Genomic DNA, 17,696 nt, shown 5'->3' on the forward strand with positions numbered 1-17,696 from the left:
AACACCCTGAACAGTTTTTAATTTGCTTCATTCAGTATTTAGATATTTGATGTAAATGTTACCATCTCCAACACGCCCAGGCCCTCTCCACATACACACCCATTGTAACTTCAAACTCCATTTTAACCATGATAGATTCATTAAAAACACCCATTATTTTTTCTGGTGACTCATAATACCCTCCTAATACGTGAGCAGACCGTGTTTTTTCAATAACTTTTTTCATTTATTTTCAATAAAATATTATTGTATTTAATGTTTTCCATTTTCCCAAAGAATTATTAAAAATAAAAGAAAAAAGTTATTGAAAAAACACGGTCTGCTCACGTATTAGGAGGGTATTATGAGTCACCAGAAAAAATAATGGGTGTTTTTGATGAATCTATCATGGTTAAAATGGAGTTTGAAGTTACAATGGGTGTGTATGTGGAGAGGGCCTGGGCGTGTTGGAGCTGGTAACATTTACATCAAATATCTAAATACTGAGTGAAGAAAACTAAAAACTGTTCAGGGTGTTCATACAAGCCTGATTAGACCATACAATGACCAAAAGTTTTTTGAAAGTGTAATATCCCTTTAAGCAAATCGTATGCTTGCAGTGTGACACACTCTAGTCTGGAAATCTTGATAATCATCTAAACATATGTAGCAGCCACTTATTTCACTTAAAACTTACCTCCAACATTACCCTCTGAATCCCTAACATAAATAGGTAGTTGCTATTAACAGGTGACATAATTCTAAGAATTTAAAATCGAGGAATTAAAAACAATCCAACATTAGTTCAGATCCTTAAATCAGTCACCCGTTAAAACAAGAGGTTTAACGGTCATTCAGTTCTCGACAATGGTAACCTACAGTATACTGTACGTACGTGTAGGCGCGAGAGGAGCAAAACAGCAGCGTACAAATATTTCTCCAGGGCACACTGCGGGGCCAGAGTCATTTATCCTCAGCAGCAATAGGGGCAATTAATATTCAAATCAAGGCATAGTATGCCACGATTAAAGTTGAAAAAGACAACTCCCTCATGGAATACCTGGTAATTTCATCTGACTATCATCTCGGCCGGTTGTGCCAAAATATGCACAGGAAAGTGTAAAATGATTCTGGGCCTGTGGGGGGTTCTGCACCATATCGCAATATTATTATTGAGATGACGGGGTGCCAGTGGATGTTCCAATGCAGCCAGTGGATCACAGACCCAACTGGAGACAGGATCTCATCGCTTCTAAAAGGATTATACACAGAGATGATTGGTGGGGCAAATGTCAGAGAAGATGGCTGTATTCCAATTCTTCATGTTGAAACTCGAGGGGTGAGGCTTCTGAAACAATATTTAAGGGCGTGATAATAAAATGCAGATTGTTTTCAACCACCACTAGGCACGTAATGATTTATCGTGTGACGTCGATTAAAATCGACTCAAAACTGGTGACAATTTAAATCGATATACTGTACAAAATAATAAAAAATGTATCGCGATGGGATATATATATTTTTACAGATACAGTAAAGGGCCCTACAGACGAGCAGCGGTTGCCGCAGTGGCTCCCGCAAGGATCAGCGGCGCCGCAGTGATACACAAACACACTCGCTCAGCGAGTAAACGCTGCGCGGTATTTCACAAAGAGACACAATCCAGCTCTCGCTGCCCGCGTACGCATGCACGAACGAGCACAAGCACGGTGATTTCACGGGACTGCGCCTGCCTGCCCGCCTCGCCGCCCCTAAACTTCTCTGTGTGGCCAAAATAAACGCCCGCCTCCCATTGATAATGAATTGCTAGGACGCCTTTCAGCCTAGAATTGAAAAGAGGATAAGAGAAAATACAGAAATAATAAAGGTTTTTCAGCAATTTGTCTGGAAAATATTTGTGTTTAAAAAAGTCGTATCGTGAGTTGAGTGAATCGTTACAAGCCTAGCCGCCAAGTTATCAAAATCCAACCACGCTGTGATTTGCAGGATGTGACCATTTGATAAATCACACATGAGCCCCGTCATGAGAGGACTCCTGCGGGCAGACCTGCGCTTTTTTCCACGTTAAGATTGATAAATGAGGGCCTCAGTGTTGTGAGTGTGAACGGAGGGCATCACATGTGCGTTTAGTTCTTCTTTTTTTTTTGTGATAATGGCAGCACACATTTCACGGCAACAGTTGAAAAACACATGCTCACGTGTCTTGTGTGCTCTTCAGTTATATAAATACAAAAACCAAAAATAAAATGGAACAAACGAAAAAGAAAAAATTGTCATTTTTGCAAACAAACAGCCACCTCGTGATTCACACCTTCTTCCCTTTTTCTTTTTTCTCTCTTTTGTACATTTGACACGTCATTATCATCGTCCAGGATTCCTTTTGACACAGAGAGCTCGTCCTGCCAGTTCTCCACCACCACACAGAGTGTCTCTCTTTCTCTTTCCTCTCCCCCTCCTCTCACTGGGAGCTGGCCCTCTCCAGCACGCGCAGGTCATAGTTCTTTTTGGCGGACCTCAGTTTGAACAGGCTGGCCCCACTGTTGTTGAGTTTGAAGGAAGCACTCTGTGCAGCCATGGTGCTGGGGAACACCGCCACCACTGTGTACAGGTGAGCCGGGTCGTGGTGGTCACCCTTCGCCCCTCCTCCTCCTCCTCCCATGCCCATGCCCATGCTCGCCCCGGCTCCTCCTCCTCCTCGCCCCCCCTGGGGGTCCTTCAGCCACTGGATCTTGGCACCGCATAGCGACAGCTGGTTGAAGAGCTTATCTGCCTCGGGGCGCGAGATCCCCTCCGGTAGGTCCGTCACCTCCAGCACTCGACTTACCACTGAGAAAGAGAGAGAGAGAGAGAGAGACGGAGAGATGGACGGAGGGGGGGAAATCAGTTGAAAATATATTTTTTAATAATACTGTATATGTACAAATGAATATTTAACCCCCCCCCCCCTTTTTTTTACCCCCCCCCCCCTTTTTTTTTCCCAAATGAACTTCATATGCTTATTGTGCGAGTTTAACCACTTTTAACCTGGCGTTAATATTTAAAACTAAAAAAAATTAAAAAAGAAAATTTGGCCATTGCAATCCATAGTTATCTGCCAGTGAAAACTCTAAGCGAGATGTTTAGCGATGTTTAGGGAGTGGAAATCAAACCGGCCGATTAGGTGGTATTAGGTCACATCTACATAAAGATACATAAAGTGGTTCCTGTGTAAATAAGCCGTAAAGCTTACTGGGATCTCCTTTTAGTTGACCGTCTACCAGTGATTTGTGTCATGAAACTGTACTCTTTTCTATTGCAAACTGCTAATAAACTCTTCAATCAATCAATCTTACCAACATCAGTTATACCCAGGTCTGTCGACATAGATTTGAGTGGCTGTTTCTTCCCTCGCGCCCCATGTTTCATAACTCCTTGGCCCTGGAACACAACACAGCAAGAGTTATCTAGCTGTTGATAAAGAGTGTAATAACACCATGGGACAGCAGATGGGAGTATAGACACTCGATAGAGACCTCTGGGTGCTGACTGGATATATCGTGTACATACAGTAGAGGGCACAAGAGAAGTCAGGTAGGTTGTAGAATTCTTTATGTTAGCCCACATACATTAAATAAGGGATTCTCAACAGTATGAATGTGAGAATGCTGGGAACAATGCAGTTGATTACAGTAAGTCACTATCATGTGCAATTCACATAAACACCATCTAAAGTCTTCTTTAAAACATGAATTAATGAATAGTCAATCAATGAAGTACCTGTATAGGCTATAGGGTTTAAGCGGTTAACCAATGAAATACTTCATCATACAACAAGCAGCAAACTTTAGCAGAAAATAAAAACAAAACAAAAAAGACACTAGTGTAGAGCCCTGAGGGACCATGGTCAATCTGTCTGTGGTTTTCAACCAGTGGTCCTTGAGGGGGTTCCAGGTGGTCCCCAGCTAAATGATGGGGTTGGTAACCAAATGGATGGACCCTTATACATCTTTAACTCTTGAGTGAAAAATGAAACCAAATGGTTTAATTTTACACTCTCAAGACTGTTGTTAAACATCTGCATTACTTAATTTACAAGAGGTCTACACAATTAGAGAATGTAGGACATTTTATATTTTGGTCAACGTTTGCATGTTATCTCTCCTATGGTACCAACAACACCAAGTTTTGGGTCTGAGAGGCTAAGTCTCGTCAAATGGTGGTCCGTAGCTCAGATGCTGTATAAATAACCACTGGTTTAACTGGTTATACGGCCACCAGTACTGACCTGATGCGAGCTGTAGGAGGACTGGCTGTGCATGAGGGGAGGAGGACACAGGCTGTACTGGATAGGCTGGCCCAATAGAGAGTAGCGCCCGTCACCTAAACACACGTACGTTCAAAAATGGAAGCTTGTCAGTTTTACATACAGTACAATTGTCTCAGCAGAACATATCTGGAACCCATTCAAAAAGTTATAACCAGGGTTCCCACACATCTTTACCAATTAATTTCCAAAACTTTTCCAGTCGCTTACTCGCAATGCCCAAAGACAGGTAGCGTATGCCAGTGGTTCTCAACCTTTTCAGGCTGTGACCCCCGAAATAATCATATTTTAACTGGGGACCAGGCACCCTGACGAGCACCAAGAGTTGAGGAATTTTGTATAACACTTTTCTATTGCGAGGCGTTGTGAGCATGTAGAGCGGCTATTTTCCCAATTTCTGCCTCTAATATTTGACAATTTGGCCAATGTTTAATTTGTCATTTCAGAGGTATTAACAAAATCAATAACCAAAGACAATGCATAGCTATTTTTTCCAGGACCTTCCAGGACCCTTGATCAATTCCAAAACTTTTCCAGGACTGGAAAAATATTTTTCTAATTTCAAAATATTTCCAGGAATTTCATGACCGTGGGAACCCTGTTGTCAGTTTTACATACAGTACAATTGTCTCAGCAGAACATATCTGGAACCCATTCAAAAAGTTATAACAGCACACCAGCAATGAGAACACACAGCAATAAGATAAAACATGGCAGTCTGAAGGATGATGGTTCAGTGGTTCTAAACCTGTGGGCCAGGGGCAGTGCCTGTAAATAAGGCTCAGCGCTCAGTCATTTACAAAATGAAAAATACTTTTTTGATCACTTTCACCCTGACATCCGTATTTTTTGGCATGTCGTCATAGTCACGACATGTGTTGTGAGCTTGCAGGATCGTCTATTTGAGAAAATCTTTGAATGCCGCCCCTTCTCCTCCCAGCCCTCCCGCGACCGCGGTTTTCCCGGTGAACCTGAGCGCAACGGTGGGGGCGCGGGAGTGTGGGGAAAACACCACTGACTATTGCCGATTATGGAGAGGTTATATAGCTTTATGTAATGAGAGGCGGAGGCGATGATTGACAGGCAAAATCCCTCAACAGCAACACCCGCAGGCAATTCTTTTTCCATTGCAACTGAAAAACCCTCAGAACACAAGAGGAAAAAAACTGCCATGGCAGGACCATGATAAAGACTTTTATGTTTTGTTAACAACCTTGTTTTTGCTCACCCTACTTCCGGTTTCGGCATGTTTGACTCCCAGAACAGCTCTAGCTTTTAAAACATGGCAGCCATGTTTGTTTTTGAATGCCTGAACGGATTTCCAAGCGGATTTATTTTGTTTGAAAGCTGTGAACGGCATGCACACGTGTAGTGCATGATCTGTGCATTATCTGTGCATGACCCGTGCACCAACATGCACATTAAAAGGTAAGAAAATGGTGGCGATTGAAGACATTAGTCGATTTTAATCCTGGCAACAAGTGTGAATGAAGAATACCTATGGTTTTGTGGTGTAATGAAGAGGCAAGTATCTGTTTACGCGTGGTTGTAGTCATGACATCACTCTGAGCGGGAGTGTTCTAGGTGAGAGGTTACGCCACGGTCGAGCCGATGCAGCTGTGAGGAGAGCGAGTGGAAAGGTGCCAGTCATGTGGAGGTGGAGATGGACAAAACCCTTTGGTTGGTGGCCAACACCAACATGGGTAACGAGCCAACAGAGAGAGTAAAGAGCTTCCCGGTGGAAGAGCGTGAAAGAGCAAGGGTTAAAAGACTTCTGACCATAGTCGATACTGCTGGTTTACATATGTATGTAGTATTTTATCCATGTCTGTTGTCCAGTACACTGGGTCCCATGGGTCGGGACCCATTTGTGGGTCACGGACCCATTTTTATGGGTCCCTTACTTTTGTTTTGAATTATTATAAAAATAAAAATAAATCTGTGAATTAGAAAAAGAAATGCATTGATTTTCCTAAGGAATTTCATTAAAAAACAAAAGAAAAATCTAAGAAATTCCCTAAATTAGAAAACAAATGTTTAAGAAGTAGTGAAAATAACCGATCTACAAGCTCCCAATGCGGTGCGAAGCGACGGGCTTCTGGATATGTCCATATACAGTATGGACTGGACATCGGCAAATGCCCGTCTGGCATCCCGTTTTCTACTGCAGGGGTTTTCAAAGTGGGTGACGGGGCACCCTGGGGTGCCGCGACGGCAGTCCAGGGTTGCCGCGAGATAATTTGATAATATTTGGAATTTATTTGGACACTTGAAAAAATATTTAGTATCATTTTAAACTTGAAGTACAAAGTTATTTTCTGTCAGTTCTAACCAAAATGGCTATTATCTCAATGTTTTCCTCGCAACATAATCACTAAGATATCGTCATGTTTCAAATGTGTACGTCTTTTGCCCTGCTTCATCATACAAGACTGTCGCACAAAACTAGTGAAAACAGCCGATCTACAAGCACACAACGGCTCTTTTGCCCTGCTTCATCATACAAGACTGTCGCACAAAACTAATGAAAACAGACGATCTACAAGCACACAACGCCTCGCGATGCGAGGCGTTGTGTGCTTGTAGATCTGCTGTTTTCACTAGTTTAGTACATTTTATAGATGATAAATACAAAACGAACCGTTTAGGACATACAAGGTTTCCACCCGACAACGACGATATGCTATAAATATAAGGTGCTGGGAGTGAAAATTATAATGTAGGGGTGCCTCGGATTAAAAAAATATTTATGGGGTGCCCTGAGACAAAAAAGTATGGGAACCCCTGTTCTACTGTACAGTAGTAGGTGTGCATCTGTGTACTGTACCTTGCGCTGGCCCTCCGGGACGGGGAAACTGGGAGAGGAGAGGCAGGGGTCCCAGGCCTGGACAGACACTGTTGACATTCCCAGAGGGAGACGGAGTGGGTGACTGGTTGGGGGAGGCCAGAGGACTGCTCAGCTGAGTACTGGCCTGGACGCCCCAGGTCAGGACAGGACAGGACAGGAGAGGAGAGGAGAGGAGAGGGATGGTAGAGGGTGAGAAATACATAGAAGAGGACAGAGAGCAAGGGGGCCTAAATCAGGGGTCTTCAACAGGGGGTCCGGGACCCCTTGGGGGTCCTCAGAGTTAATACAGGGGGTCCGCCAAATCTTTTGTGTGACAGGATAATTGTTTTAAATTTGAACTTGAACCCTCACATCCCTATTCCGAGGAGAACTTTATACGTGGTGGGAGTCCCTGCTGTATCTCCCTCTCAGCTAAGGGGTCCTTGGCCTGAAAACGTTGAAGACCCCTGACCTAAATGTATGCTTATATCAGTGGGTGACGGCACACCAAGCATGTTTTTCTCTGGACAAAAACATTAACATTGGTTTCAGAACGCTTGTTTTGGTCCAACATCCTGCGTTCAAAGCATGTGCGGACCAGCTGGCGGGAGTGTTTCGGAGATGGATATTTTCAATATCTCCCTCTCGTGTGAAGTGGTCTGAAGATGGGTCTATAAGTGGATTGCTGCTATCAAGGTTATCTCTTGAGACTTGTGTGTGTGTGTGTGCGCGTGTACCTGTGGTGTGTTGTCAGTCTTGTAGAGCTCCCCAGGCTTGCTGGGCCTCTGCTCTATGCTGTAGTACTTGCAGGGATTCCACTGGACCAAGGGAGGGTTCTGGGAAGGTTGTGGCCCATTAGGGACGCTGAGCTGCATGACCATCACCCCAGCACCAGGGGGCGGCACTCCTGAGAGACACAAAATGTCAGTGTGCATTTGTGCAATCTGTGTGAAAAACTCCCATACCTACTGGGAGAAATACAACAATGCGCGAACACAGCAGGAAGATTTGTGAACTGTTGCGACAAAAGAAGGCTAGAAACACAACCACCCTAAGGACTACAAACCATGGATTGACATCTAGACCTACTGCACATACAGTATGAAACAGAGCTGATACCTTTAAATGCATTTTGAGGGAAATAATGCTATTTGTACCCTGTATATAAAATGTCACAATGCGACATAGCTCTTTTTACACAATGCTGTACCCCCTCCAACTGTATGTTCCCCATTTTCAACTGTTTTTATTGTATTTGTGATACTTGCTTTGGAAATGTAAACGTATGTTTTCTCATGCCAATAAAGCTCCTTTGAATTGAATTGAATTGCAATCTGTTTTGTCCACATGAATACACAAAGCCAAACCAAGGTGAGGTTGAAATAGTGGCATGATCCGTGCTTTATTTGGCTGTCCAAAGATCAATCTCACATAAAAGCCCAGCGTCACGTTTGGGTTCCAGATGTTCTTTAAACATTAATCCTTTACTAACAACATGGAACATGGACCATGTGAACTCTGTGGACCTCTGTCTGACCTTTTCCCCAATAACCAATTGCCACAGTGGGCACTGGGCAGCAAACATCGTTCCAAGGCTTATCTCCTAAACCGCCTCTGGGCACGTCGACCACATACCTGAATATTGCTGCTGCATCTGCTGAGGGTTGCAGGGGGACGGGGACTGGGTGATCTGGTACTGCTCAGAGCTGGGGGGCTGCAGGTAACCCACTGATGGACTGGCAGACAAACACACACACGTGGATGGGAAAAGACATGATGCAGAGACGCACGAAAACAGATGTATGTGCAACGCAGAGAGTGTGAACAGGAAGGACAAACAGATAAACAGAGGAATTACACACACACACACACACACACACACACACACACACAAGAGAGAAAAGGGAAACACACACAAAAGGTTTAGTGTTTGTCAGTGATCTGTAGGCATATTACATTCATACACGGCTATGCACCACTGAGCTTCAATTATTTTATTCAGTTTACGTTTTGCTTTAGCGGGCAGGTTAGCAAGATTACTGAGGATGCGCTTGGGAGAAAAACAAATGCAGGAAGATAAAAAAAGAAAAAGAAAAGAAAAAAAAGGTAAAATGTCTAGAGCCGATTTAGAAAGATAAGAATATAAGAATTAGATTATAAGATTATAAGAATAATCCATAAAAGATTTATGCAAAGCACATAGCTTTTCATTGGGGAAGTCCCGATCTGATCTTCAAGATCAGGGAGTGGTCAAAGCTCATTTTAATTGATTGATATTGATATATATGTAGGCCTGGCTATATTAAGCTAGCCAAACAAGTTCAGATTCTTTGCATATTTTTGGGGACGTTTTTAGCCCAAGGAGTGTTTTTCGTGCAAAACAAATGCTTGCCATGGATTCAGAATCATTAAAAACCCCTAGTTTGACCCCTCACATGCTAATTAAAGCAATTATTTCTTTATGTATTATTTTTCCTGTATAGTAAAGTTAATGGTACCCCAACTTTCAGCAGCTGTCACAGATTCCGCTCGAGGGGAACTGAATTTCAATCTTTGTGAGATGGGTTTCTAGACACCTTTACAAACACATTGGTGAAGAAATGTATTGGTTAGGAATTTATTCAAAGTTTTTTCCTTTTTTTCTAATATCCCTTGACTAATTGCATAAACAGCATACCAGATTTTAAAATTACGTTTTTGGTTGACTAACTTTAAAGGAATAGTTAAAATAGTTGAAAATGTTTTCCTAACCAGCACTATGGATAGTTCCCAGTGTGCCTCAAATGCAAAACAGAAACCGGTAATTACGTTCATTGTCTCTGGTCCTGTGTGAAGCTCCAGAACTATTGGTCTGATGTCGTAACAGAACTGTCAACCATTTTCGGTGTCCCTATAGAACCAAACCCCTTGTGTCTTATACTTGGTCTCCCAGATGGTCATATTGTTCATGCCAATCATAAGAGGCTGTTCAAAGTGTTAACGTTTGCTGCCAGGAAGGAAGAATATTCTCCTGTTCTAGATCAAGGATGTTGCTCCTTCCAAAAAATCATGGCACAATATAATAATGGATTGTATTCCTTGTGAATACAACACATGTATGTTACACTCCAAGATAGACGCCTTTTATAAAATCTGGGACCCTTACTTAAGATTCATTGGGCCCGCGTTGTCTGCCGCTGTGCTTAAAGGGTTCCCCTGTCGACACTGACCTCTATCTGTCAGTGTTTTATTTGTCTTGCTGTTTCTGGACTGATGCTGAACTGTGCTCAGTGAATTTTGTTCCGATCTGGATTGGGTACCTGGCCTCTCAATGCTGAGGGGGTCATGGGGGGGGGGGGGCTGGGGACTGATTGCTTCGCTCATCATGTATTGACCGAAAAAGGTCAATACATTTTTGTTTTGTAATAAAAGTAGAAGAAGCGCTGCGTGGGTCCGTGAGTAGGCTAGTACAATAGGCTGAAAACAGGTTTTGTTTTGTTGTTGTTGTTGTTCCAGTTTGTCATCTTATTTTTTTGTACAGTGTTTTTGTTGTTTATATATTGAATGTTTAAAAATGTAATAAACATTCTTTTAAAAAAAACAAAAAAAACAGCACTATGGATATTGAGAAAATGCCCACTGATAGCATGACAGCAGTTTGTAGCAATGCTACTGGAAACAATAGGAATGAGCTAGACCACTAAACTATTCCTTAAACACAGGGGTCTTCAACGTTTTCAGGCCAAGGACCCCTTAGTTGAGAGAGAGATGAAGCAGGGACCCCCACAACCTTATCATAGATTCCGTATAGTATCATTGTTTGACAGCACAATCATCAGTGTATTTTGGATTCATGTCAATTTGTGTTTTGAGATATTTAACCACTAGAACCATCAATACTTAATAAACTTGACTTTTCACTCTGTACTTAGTCTGATCTTTTTCTCCTCTACATTAAGCTCTTTGCCAAAAATAGCTGATCTACAAGCTCACAACGCCTCGAGCTTGTAGATCGGCTATTTTTGGCTAAAGTTCTCACAATAAGGACACCACTGTTCAAATGGTTAATATAAAAAAAAGGAGAAACAAAGATTTGGAGGACCCCCTGTAGTAACTCTGAGGACCCCCTAGGGGTCCTGGACCCCCTGTTGAAGACCCCTGCCTTAACAGAATCAGAATCAGAAACACTTTATTGCCAAATGCATCACAAGGACACACAGGAATTCATTGTGGTGTTGCAGCACAGATAAAAAACAGACAGAACACATCAATTAAAGTGTGCAAATTTGTGAAGTAACCGTATACAAATGTGGGATCAGGACTCCCACAGTGTCATCAGATAATATTACATGTAGTAGTAGGATCATAACATCCCTGCTTTTCATAACATTGTGGTTCTGTGTAGATTATAAAACACTGTGTATTCTGGATTTCATTTCCATTCCAAAAGGAGCCTTGAGGCAAATTTACAATTTGTTGCAAAACCGTGTCTCATGACCAAAAATACAATGATTAATTTATTGTCATTATTTTCATTGGCATTTTTGTAGTGACAGCGAGGGGGGGAAAAAAACATTAAAGGCGGGAAAGAGTGAGAGGCTGACATGCAGCCTCAGGTTAGATCAGGCCCACGATTATCAATATTTGATTGATCAACTGAACACACGTCATTTGCGTTGAGCCACATGGTCGTTCAACCAAGTAAGTAATGAGCCTTCTTTTATCCGATACACGAAAGGTTTTGGACATACAAGGTCTCCACTGGACTAGTGTTGATTTTGGCAGCAAATTTTGGATTTAGTTTTAGTTATAGTCTTTTGAATAAAATGGAATTTAGTTTTAGTCATCTGAAATGTTTTAGTTTTAGTCGACTAAAAATCATAAGATTTTAGTCGACTAAATCTACATTTGATTTTGTCCACGAAAATGTATTTTGGTGGACCTTGATGGTGATTTTACACTTGGTTGCATGCTGAAAATAGCCGATCTGCAACGCATTGTGAGCTTGTAGATTGTCTATTTTCAGAGCGCAACACCAAGCAAACATAAAACGACTTGTCTTTTAGTTCTACTGGACCTCTTATCCACTAGTCCCTCCCTAACATTTTAGTCTAGTTTTGATTTGTTGACGAAATTGTCACTAAATTTAGTCTTAGTTTTAGTCATCACAGCGTAGTTTTAAAATTTGTTTCGTTTTTATTTCGTTTTCGTCAATGAAAAAAGGTGGACGACAAACATTTTTCGTCATAGTTTTAGTCAACGATATCTACACTCCACTGGACAGTGTATCATTATTTTATGCTTTAACTATTGAAAAATAGCAGATATACAAGCTCACAGTGCGGCATCGAGTGCCACGCTGCGAGCTTGTAGATCTGCTATTTTTGAATAATCGTGAAAATTTGAATTTTGACCCAATTCTATAAGTGTCTTTTGAATCCTTCTAAGGTTTTTTGAAAAACCTATATTTCTATGTGAGCAATCTGGCTAGCCATCGTCAAAGAAAAGGTCCTTTTCACTTAAATGGACCTCAGTCAGTCTGTTCTTGAGAGACTACTATGTCAGTGGTTCTCAAACCTTTTCATGTGAAGGACCCCCAAAATTATATTTATTTGGCCACGGACCCCCATCTCAAAATATTTAGTTCCAGGGACCGCCCAGAAGCAAAATTTGAGTTACAAACGTTCGCTTTGAAAATACATATATTCAAAGATTTGCACACATTTTCACGACTTTTTCAAAAATAGCAGATCTACAAGCTTGCAGCGTGGCACTCGGTGTCGCGCTGTGAGCTTGTATATCTGGACACCAGTATGCTACCTTGTGCTGCTCTGTTGTGTGGGGGTGATGACGCTGTAGTAGACAGGCATGGGCCCCTGGACAGACTGGCTGACCGGTACCATCACCTGCTGCTGGTACTGCTGCTGCACCACCTGCTGGGACTCGTTGCTCACTTGCACCTGCTGGACACAACAACACCCCACATACATACAGCTGCTTTACAACCATCACACTGACGGAACAAAGACACTTCCGGTGTATGTCTCTAATTAGTGGTGTAATGTAACTAGGCACATTTACTCGAGTGCTGTACTTATGTACAATTTGGAGGCATTTCCAATTTCCAATACTTTTACTTCTACTCCTAAATAATGTTGTTTATTAGATTATTTTTTATTTGTTTTGTAAAGCGTCTTTGTAAGTCTGATGTATTATTATTATTATTACTCCACTACATCTCGGATTGTCTCGGCTGTGAGCTTGTAGATCTGATATTTTCAAACATTTTGTACTTTTACATTTTGATACCAATACTTTTTTACTTAAGTACATTGTGAATTCCAGACTTTTACTTGTAATTCTATATTGCAGTATTGGTGCTGTTAACTTTTTAGTACCCGGTACTTCTTCCACCACAGGTCAAATTTGTTACAGTAAACAGTTCTCATAGATCAAACAAATCATTAGATCGAACGTGGACATCCTCCTCAGAAGTGAAACACAATCTCTGCAAAAAAAAAGAAGAAAAAAAAAACCTTTGTAGTGCTTCTCCGCCAGGCCCGAGGAACCCAAGGATTTAATAAGCTTTAATTAAAAAATATATATTTTATTGCAGAGAAACTAAAATAGACCGGAACTAATCCTCCGCGATCGGTTTCAACACGGACCCATTATGGAGACGGACCCATTAACATCTGGCCGAAACCGGAAGCAGGATGGTCCATACTCTATTCCGCCCGGTAGCTTTGTGTGTATACAACACGGCTTACAAAAATGCAACGGCTGGACGAATTTAAAAAATGTCAACGAATTTTTGAAGTTGATGAAATAGCCACAGACGCACGATGCATAGTCCGTGTCCGATCGCGCACGATGGAAACTCTAGCGCCCACGTTAAAAGGTAAGAGAAGCCAGGCAGTCAAAGACATAGCAACATTTTCGGGTTGCTCGGCTGGTCCAGTCAATGAGTTAAATAAGGTTTTTCATCCTCCTCCAAGAGGAATCTATACATTTCTGAAAACCACCTGTAAACATTGCTCTAATCTCTAATGTAATACAACAAAAAATAATGTAAAGATCTCAGACCATGGAGACTTAACAGTTCATCAATTGTAACTCCACTTATGTTGTGTATCGCCTCAACTGCCCGTGTGGGTGCTTTTACATCGGGCGCATAAAGAGACGGTTGCGGTAAACCCGTGCTGTACCTGATATGAGGGCATCTGTGGGTATTGGACCATCATGTTTTGCATCTGCCCTCCCATGCCTGCTCTCTGGGAGTTAAGCAGACCAGGGTTCTGAGGCTGCTGCACCCCCATCATGCCCTGGTAGCTAGGCTGCTGGCTGGGCATGATGGTCTGCAGACCTGTGGGGAGATCACACAGAGAGATAAGTCACTTTCAGACATGCACAGTATTGTGGAGGTTTTCCATAATGGGGCTGTAGGTATGAACGCAACATTGGCTATTTTCACAGTTTTTGAGCAATTTGACAATGTTGACAGTTTATGAAAATGTTTGCCCATGTATGATGACATGCCACAAATAGGGACACCAGGTTGAAAGTGGTTAAAGGATATAGCCATGGCTGATCAGTCCACGAAAGGCATTGTTTTCGGATAAGTGCAGACGAGTCTGGGCAGTCTCAACAGGCTTAATCATCATGCCTAATCTGTAGCATTTCCAGCCAACGTGGAAGACAGGTTTTAAATGTTCCCATACCGCAGGGTCTTGTATAGTTCGCAGCCTGCCAAAATAAACTTTCACAACAGCTAGTTTGTGTTTGAGAACACAGCCTGGTTGGAAGGTCTTGTTGACCGTCAGTATTAAAGACTTAGCAGGTCTTGCTTGCGAGCGAGCGTCCATTCACTTAGTCAACACTGTCTGCCTGCCTGCCTGTGTAATGAAAAGAGGGTGAAGGATAATTCTGCCAGGCTTTTCGTAGAAAAAAAATCTATTTTGGTAAGAGTGCACTGTACTCGACTTGGCAGAACAACGCTGGTTCAAGGTTATTTTAAATCTACCTTTCACCTGGTATAATTGTCAAACATGCCAAACGATTTAGCAATTTGTTTTCTTTTGCCTTGGTAAAATGTATTAACCTTCTCTTTTTATGAGGTCCATGGATGATAGTTAAACATACAACACTGTACTTTTAAGTCCTACTGTGAAACATACATTTTAGCAGTATTTCTGGCACCACCTTTTTGCCTGTATTTTCTCTTTTTATTTTATTTTTTATTTTACTATTTTATTTGATAGTCTCATTTTCGTCTCATTAGCTCCCATTGTGGTGTCTCCTTAAGTGATGATTTGTGACATATCAGGTGTGTCAGTCAATCAAGGGTCATACAATATTTTCTTTTTATTTGCTTTCTGATTCAGTTACGTTTCTTTTATGTTTATTTTGCCTTTCGGAAAATATAGTAAATCTTTTGGGTGACCTGATGTTTTGAGCTAATAAATAACCATCACCAGAAGAGGTTGCTGAGTTCTGTCTGTACTATTACTGTACATGGTTGGAAGAAAGTATTCGACCTCTCATAGCTCTGTTGTCATTATAGTGCTTCTCCATACAGAAGTACCACTCAAATGGTAATGCTACTTACTGGGTTCTACCGGGATATGTTGGGTTGTTGTCAGAAACAGTGTTTATTCACTTTTAAAATACATGAATGAATAAATACAGTTCAGGTACATCATTTTGGGGGCAGACATCACGAATTAAAAGTGTTTAATGGTGTTTAGAGAAGTTGTAAAAACAAACTGTTATTTTCCCCTCACGGTGCCAATTAACCCTCCCTACACATTTCAGTGGTTTGCCACTGCTGTTGTACCCTACTGGCTCAACTGCTATTGAGGATCCCCTACTGTGAGCTCCTCCTGTTCAACGCCCCCTGCTGAAAGGTGGTGTACATTAGTACTGTTAATTATAGAATAGTTGAGGACAAATAAATATATACAAACCTGACTGCTGTGCGGGTTGAGGCATGGGCTGTGTGCGCTGGGTGGGATAAGACACCTGGTGGGACATGGGCTGGGAGACGCGGTACTGCTGGCCCGAGCTGGGGTACTGACCAGGGGTATAGAACGACACCTGGATCTGGGCGAGGGAAGTGAGAGAAGAAGGAAGGAAGAAAAAAACAGTTACAACAGCATGTGGTGACGAAAAAGTGTAATAAGACAAAGATAAAAGAATAAGGCCTGATATATACTTAGACGTAGTTGCGCACCTATAAATAGCAGATCGATAAGCACTCAACACATAGTGCTGCGATGCCTTGTGAGCTTGTAGACTGGCTATTGTTTGACATGATCAGCAAATGAGTATAAATCAGGTAACAATGTTGCCAATTCATATATACCAGTAAGACTCCCTAATCGGGAGATAAGCGACCGTCAGGTCGCATACACAAACTTTAGAAGGCAATCGTAGCCAATCAGGAGGGAATATGGGAAATGGGACAGCTCCATGTTGATGACATGACTTTAGAGATACTGTGTGTGTACCGCTTTAGGTGATTTTAGGCCAAAATCTGTAGGGGCAGTGTCCAAAAATGTGTTTTGCAAAGATCGGCCTGTTGGTGGTGCTAGAAGAGGGCCACGTGAGAAATCAGGCTGTGATTTGCCATCCAAGGAGTGTGTGTGCCAAGTTTGGCATCCATAGGGCTAACGGTGCCTGAGATAGAGTAGGGAAAAAAGTGACGTGACGGACAGACAGCCGGTAGAGATTTTCATAGTAACTTATGACTGGAAACAGATTTTTTGTTTGTTTTAGATTGAATTTGGCATGTGATATTAGTAAGTGAAATGTGAGGGACTGACAGTCAGGATAGGAGAATTATCAGCCAACAGACCTTTTTAGAGGCTGATTTTGGAATCCATTGCGCCCCAATTAGCATATACTGTGTCAGCAGACTCAGCACTAAGGACTTGCTTCAGGTTTCAATGCAATGTCTATATACGTAGACAAGCGTTTCTCGCTTTTCCTTAGCACCATGAAGCGTAGCTTCAAACCTCAGAAAATAACAAAATGAACAAGATTTTTTCAGCTGATAATTATAGCTTTTGGCAAGCAACATTATTCGAAAAGGGTGGGTTCAAATCCACAGTTGTGCATCCGGCTTTGTTGAGCCTTTACATGAACACAATAGCCCCATGTTCGGGGAGGGAAGCGGGAGGTGAGGGTAAAAATTGTCACTGCACGTATTCATTCGTACAGGAGTGTTGGGCGAAGGCTCTACGTCAGGGTTCCCCAATAGGCAGCCCGCGGGGGTTACTGTCTGGCCCCCACCAACCCCAGTAATAATGGTGGTATAAGAGCAGCAACAACACTAGTATATCGTCGTATCTCCAAATGTGTACGTTCTTTCGCAAAGCAAAGCCCTGCTTCATCATACAAGGCTGTCGCACAAAAGTAGTGAAAACAGCAGATCTACAAGCACACAACGCCTCGCAGAGCGAGGTGTTGTGTGCTTGTAGATTGGCTGTTTTCACTAGTTTAAATCATTTTTAAAATAATAAATGCAGAGGCGTTGTGTGCTTGTAGATCGGCTGTTTTCACTAGTTTAAATCATTTTTAAAACGATAAATGCAAAACGAACGGTTT

General features: G+C 42.0%; 1 protein-coding gene across 9 annotated transcripts in view; it reads right to left on the reverse strand.

Moving 5' to 3' along the window:
- Positions 1–375: 375 nt before the first annotated feature.
- Positions 376–17,696, reverse strand: part of r3hdm2 (R3H domain containing 2) — a 99,775-nt gene continuing 82,454 nt past the window's right edge. For 6 of the 9 annotated variants that reach the window (XM_080729126.1, XM_080729128.1, XM_080729124.1 and 3 more), the window contains 9 exons: positions 16,055–16,190; positions 14,297–14,454; positions 12,909–13,051; positions 8,745–8,845; positions 7,847–8,016; positions 7,110–7,254; positions 4,244–4,338; positions 3,312–3,396; positions 376–2,805 (listed from right to left, as the gene is read on the reverse strand). In XM_080729126.1, the coding sequence (XP_080585252.1) occupies positions 2,438–2,805; positions 3,312–3,396; positions 4,244–4,338; positions 7,110–7,254; positions 7,847–8,016; positions 8,745–8,845; positions 12,909–13,051; positions 14,297–14,454; positions 16,055–16,190 (1,401 nt within the window). In that variant the 3' untranslated portion in view covers positions 376–2,437. The remainder of the gene's footprint in view (positions 2,806–3,311; positions 3,397–4,243; positions 4,339–7,109; positions 7,255–7,846; positions 8,017–8,744; positions 8,846–12,908; positions 13,052–14,296; positions 14,455–16,054; positions 16,191–17,696) is intronic. The other 3 variants (XM_080729125.1, XM_080729130.1, XM_080729123.1) reach the window with 1 other exon arrangement.

This window comes from Nannobrachium achirus (genome assembly GCF_963921795.1).
Source record: "Nannobrachium achirus genome assembly, chromosome: 6".
NCBI lineage: Eukaryota > Metazoa > Chordata > Actinopteri > Myctophiformes > Myctophidae > Nannobrachium > Nannobrachium achirus.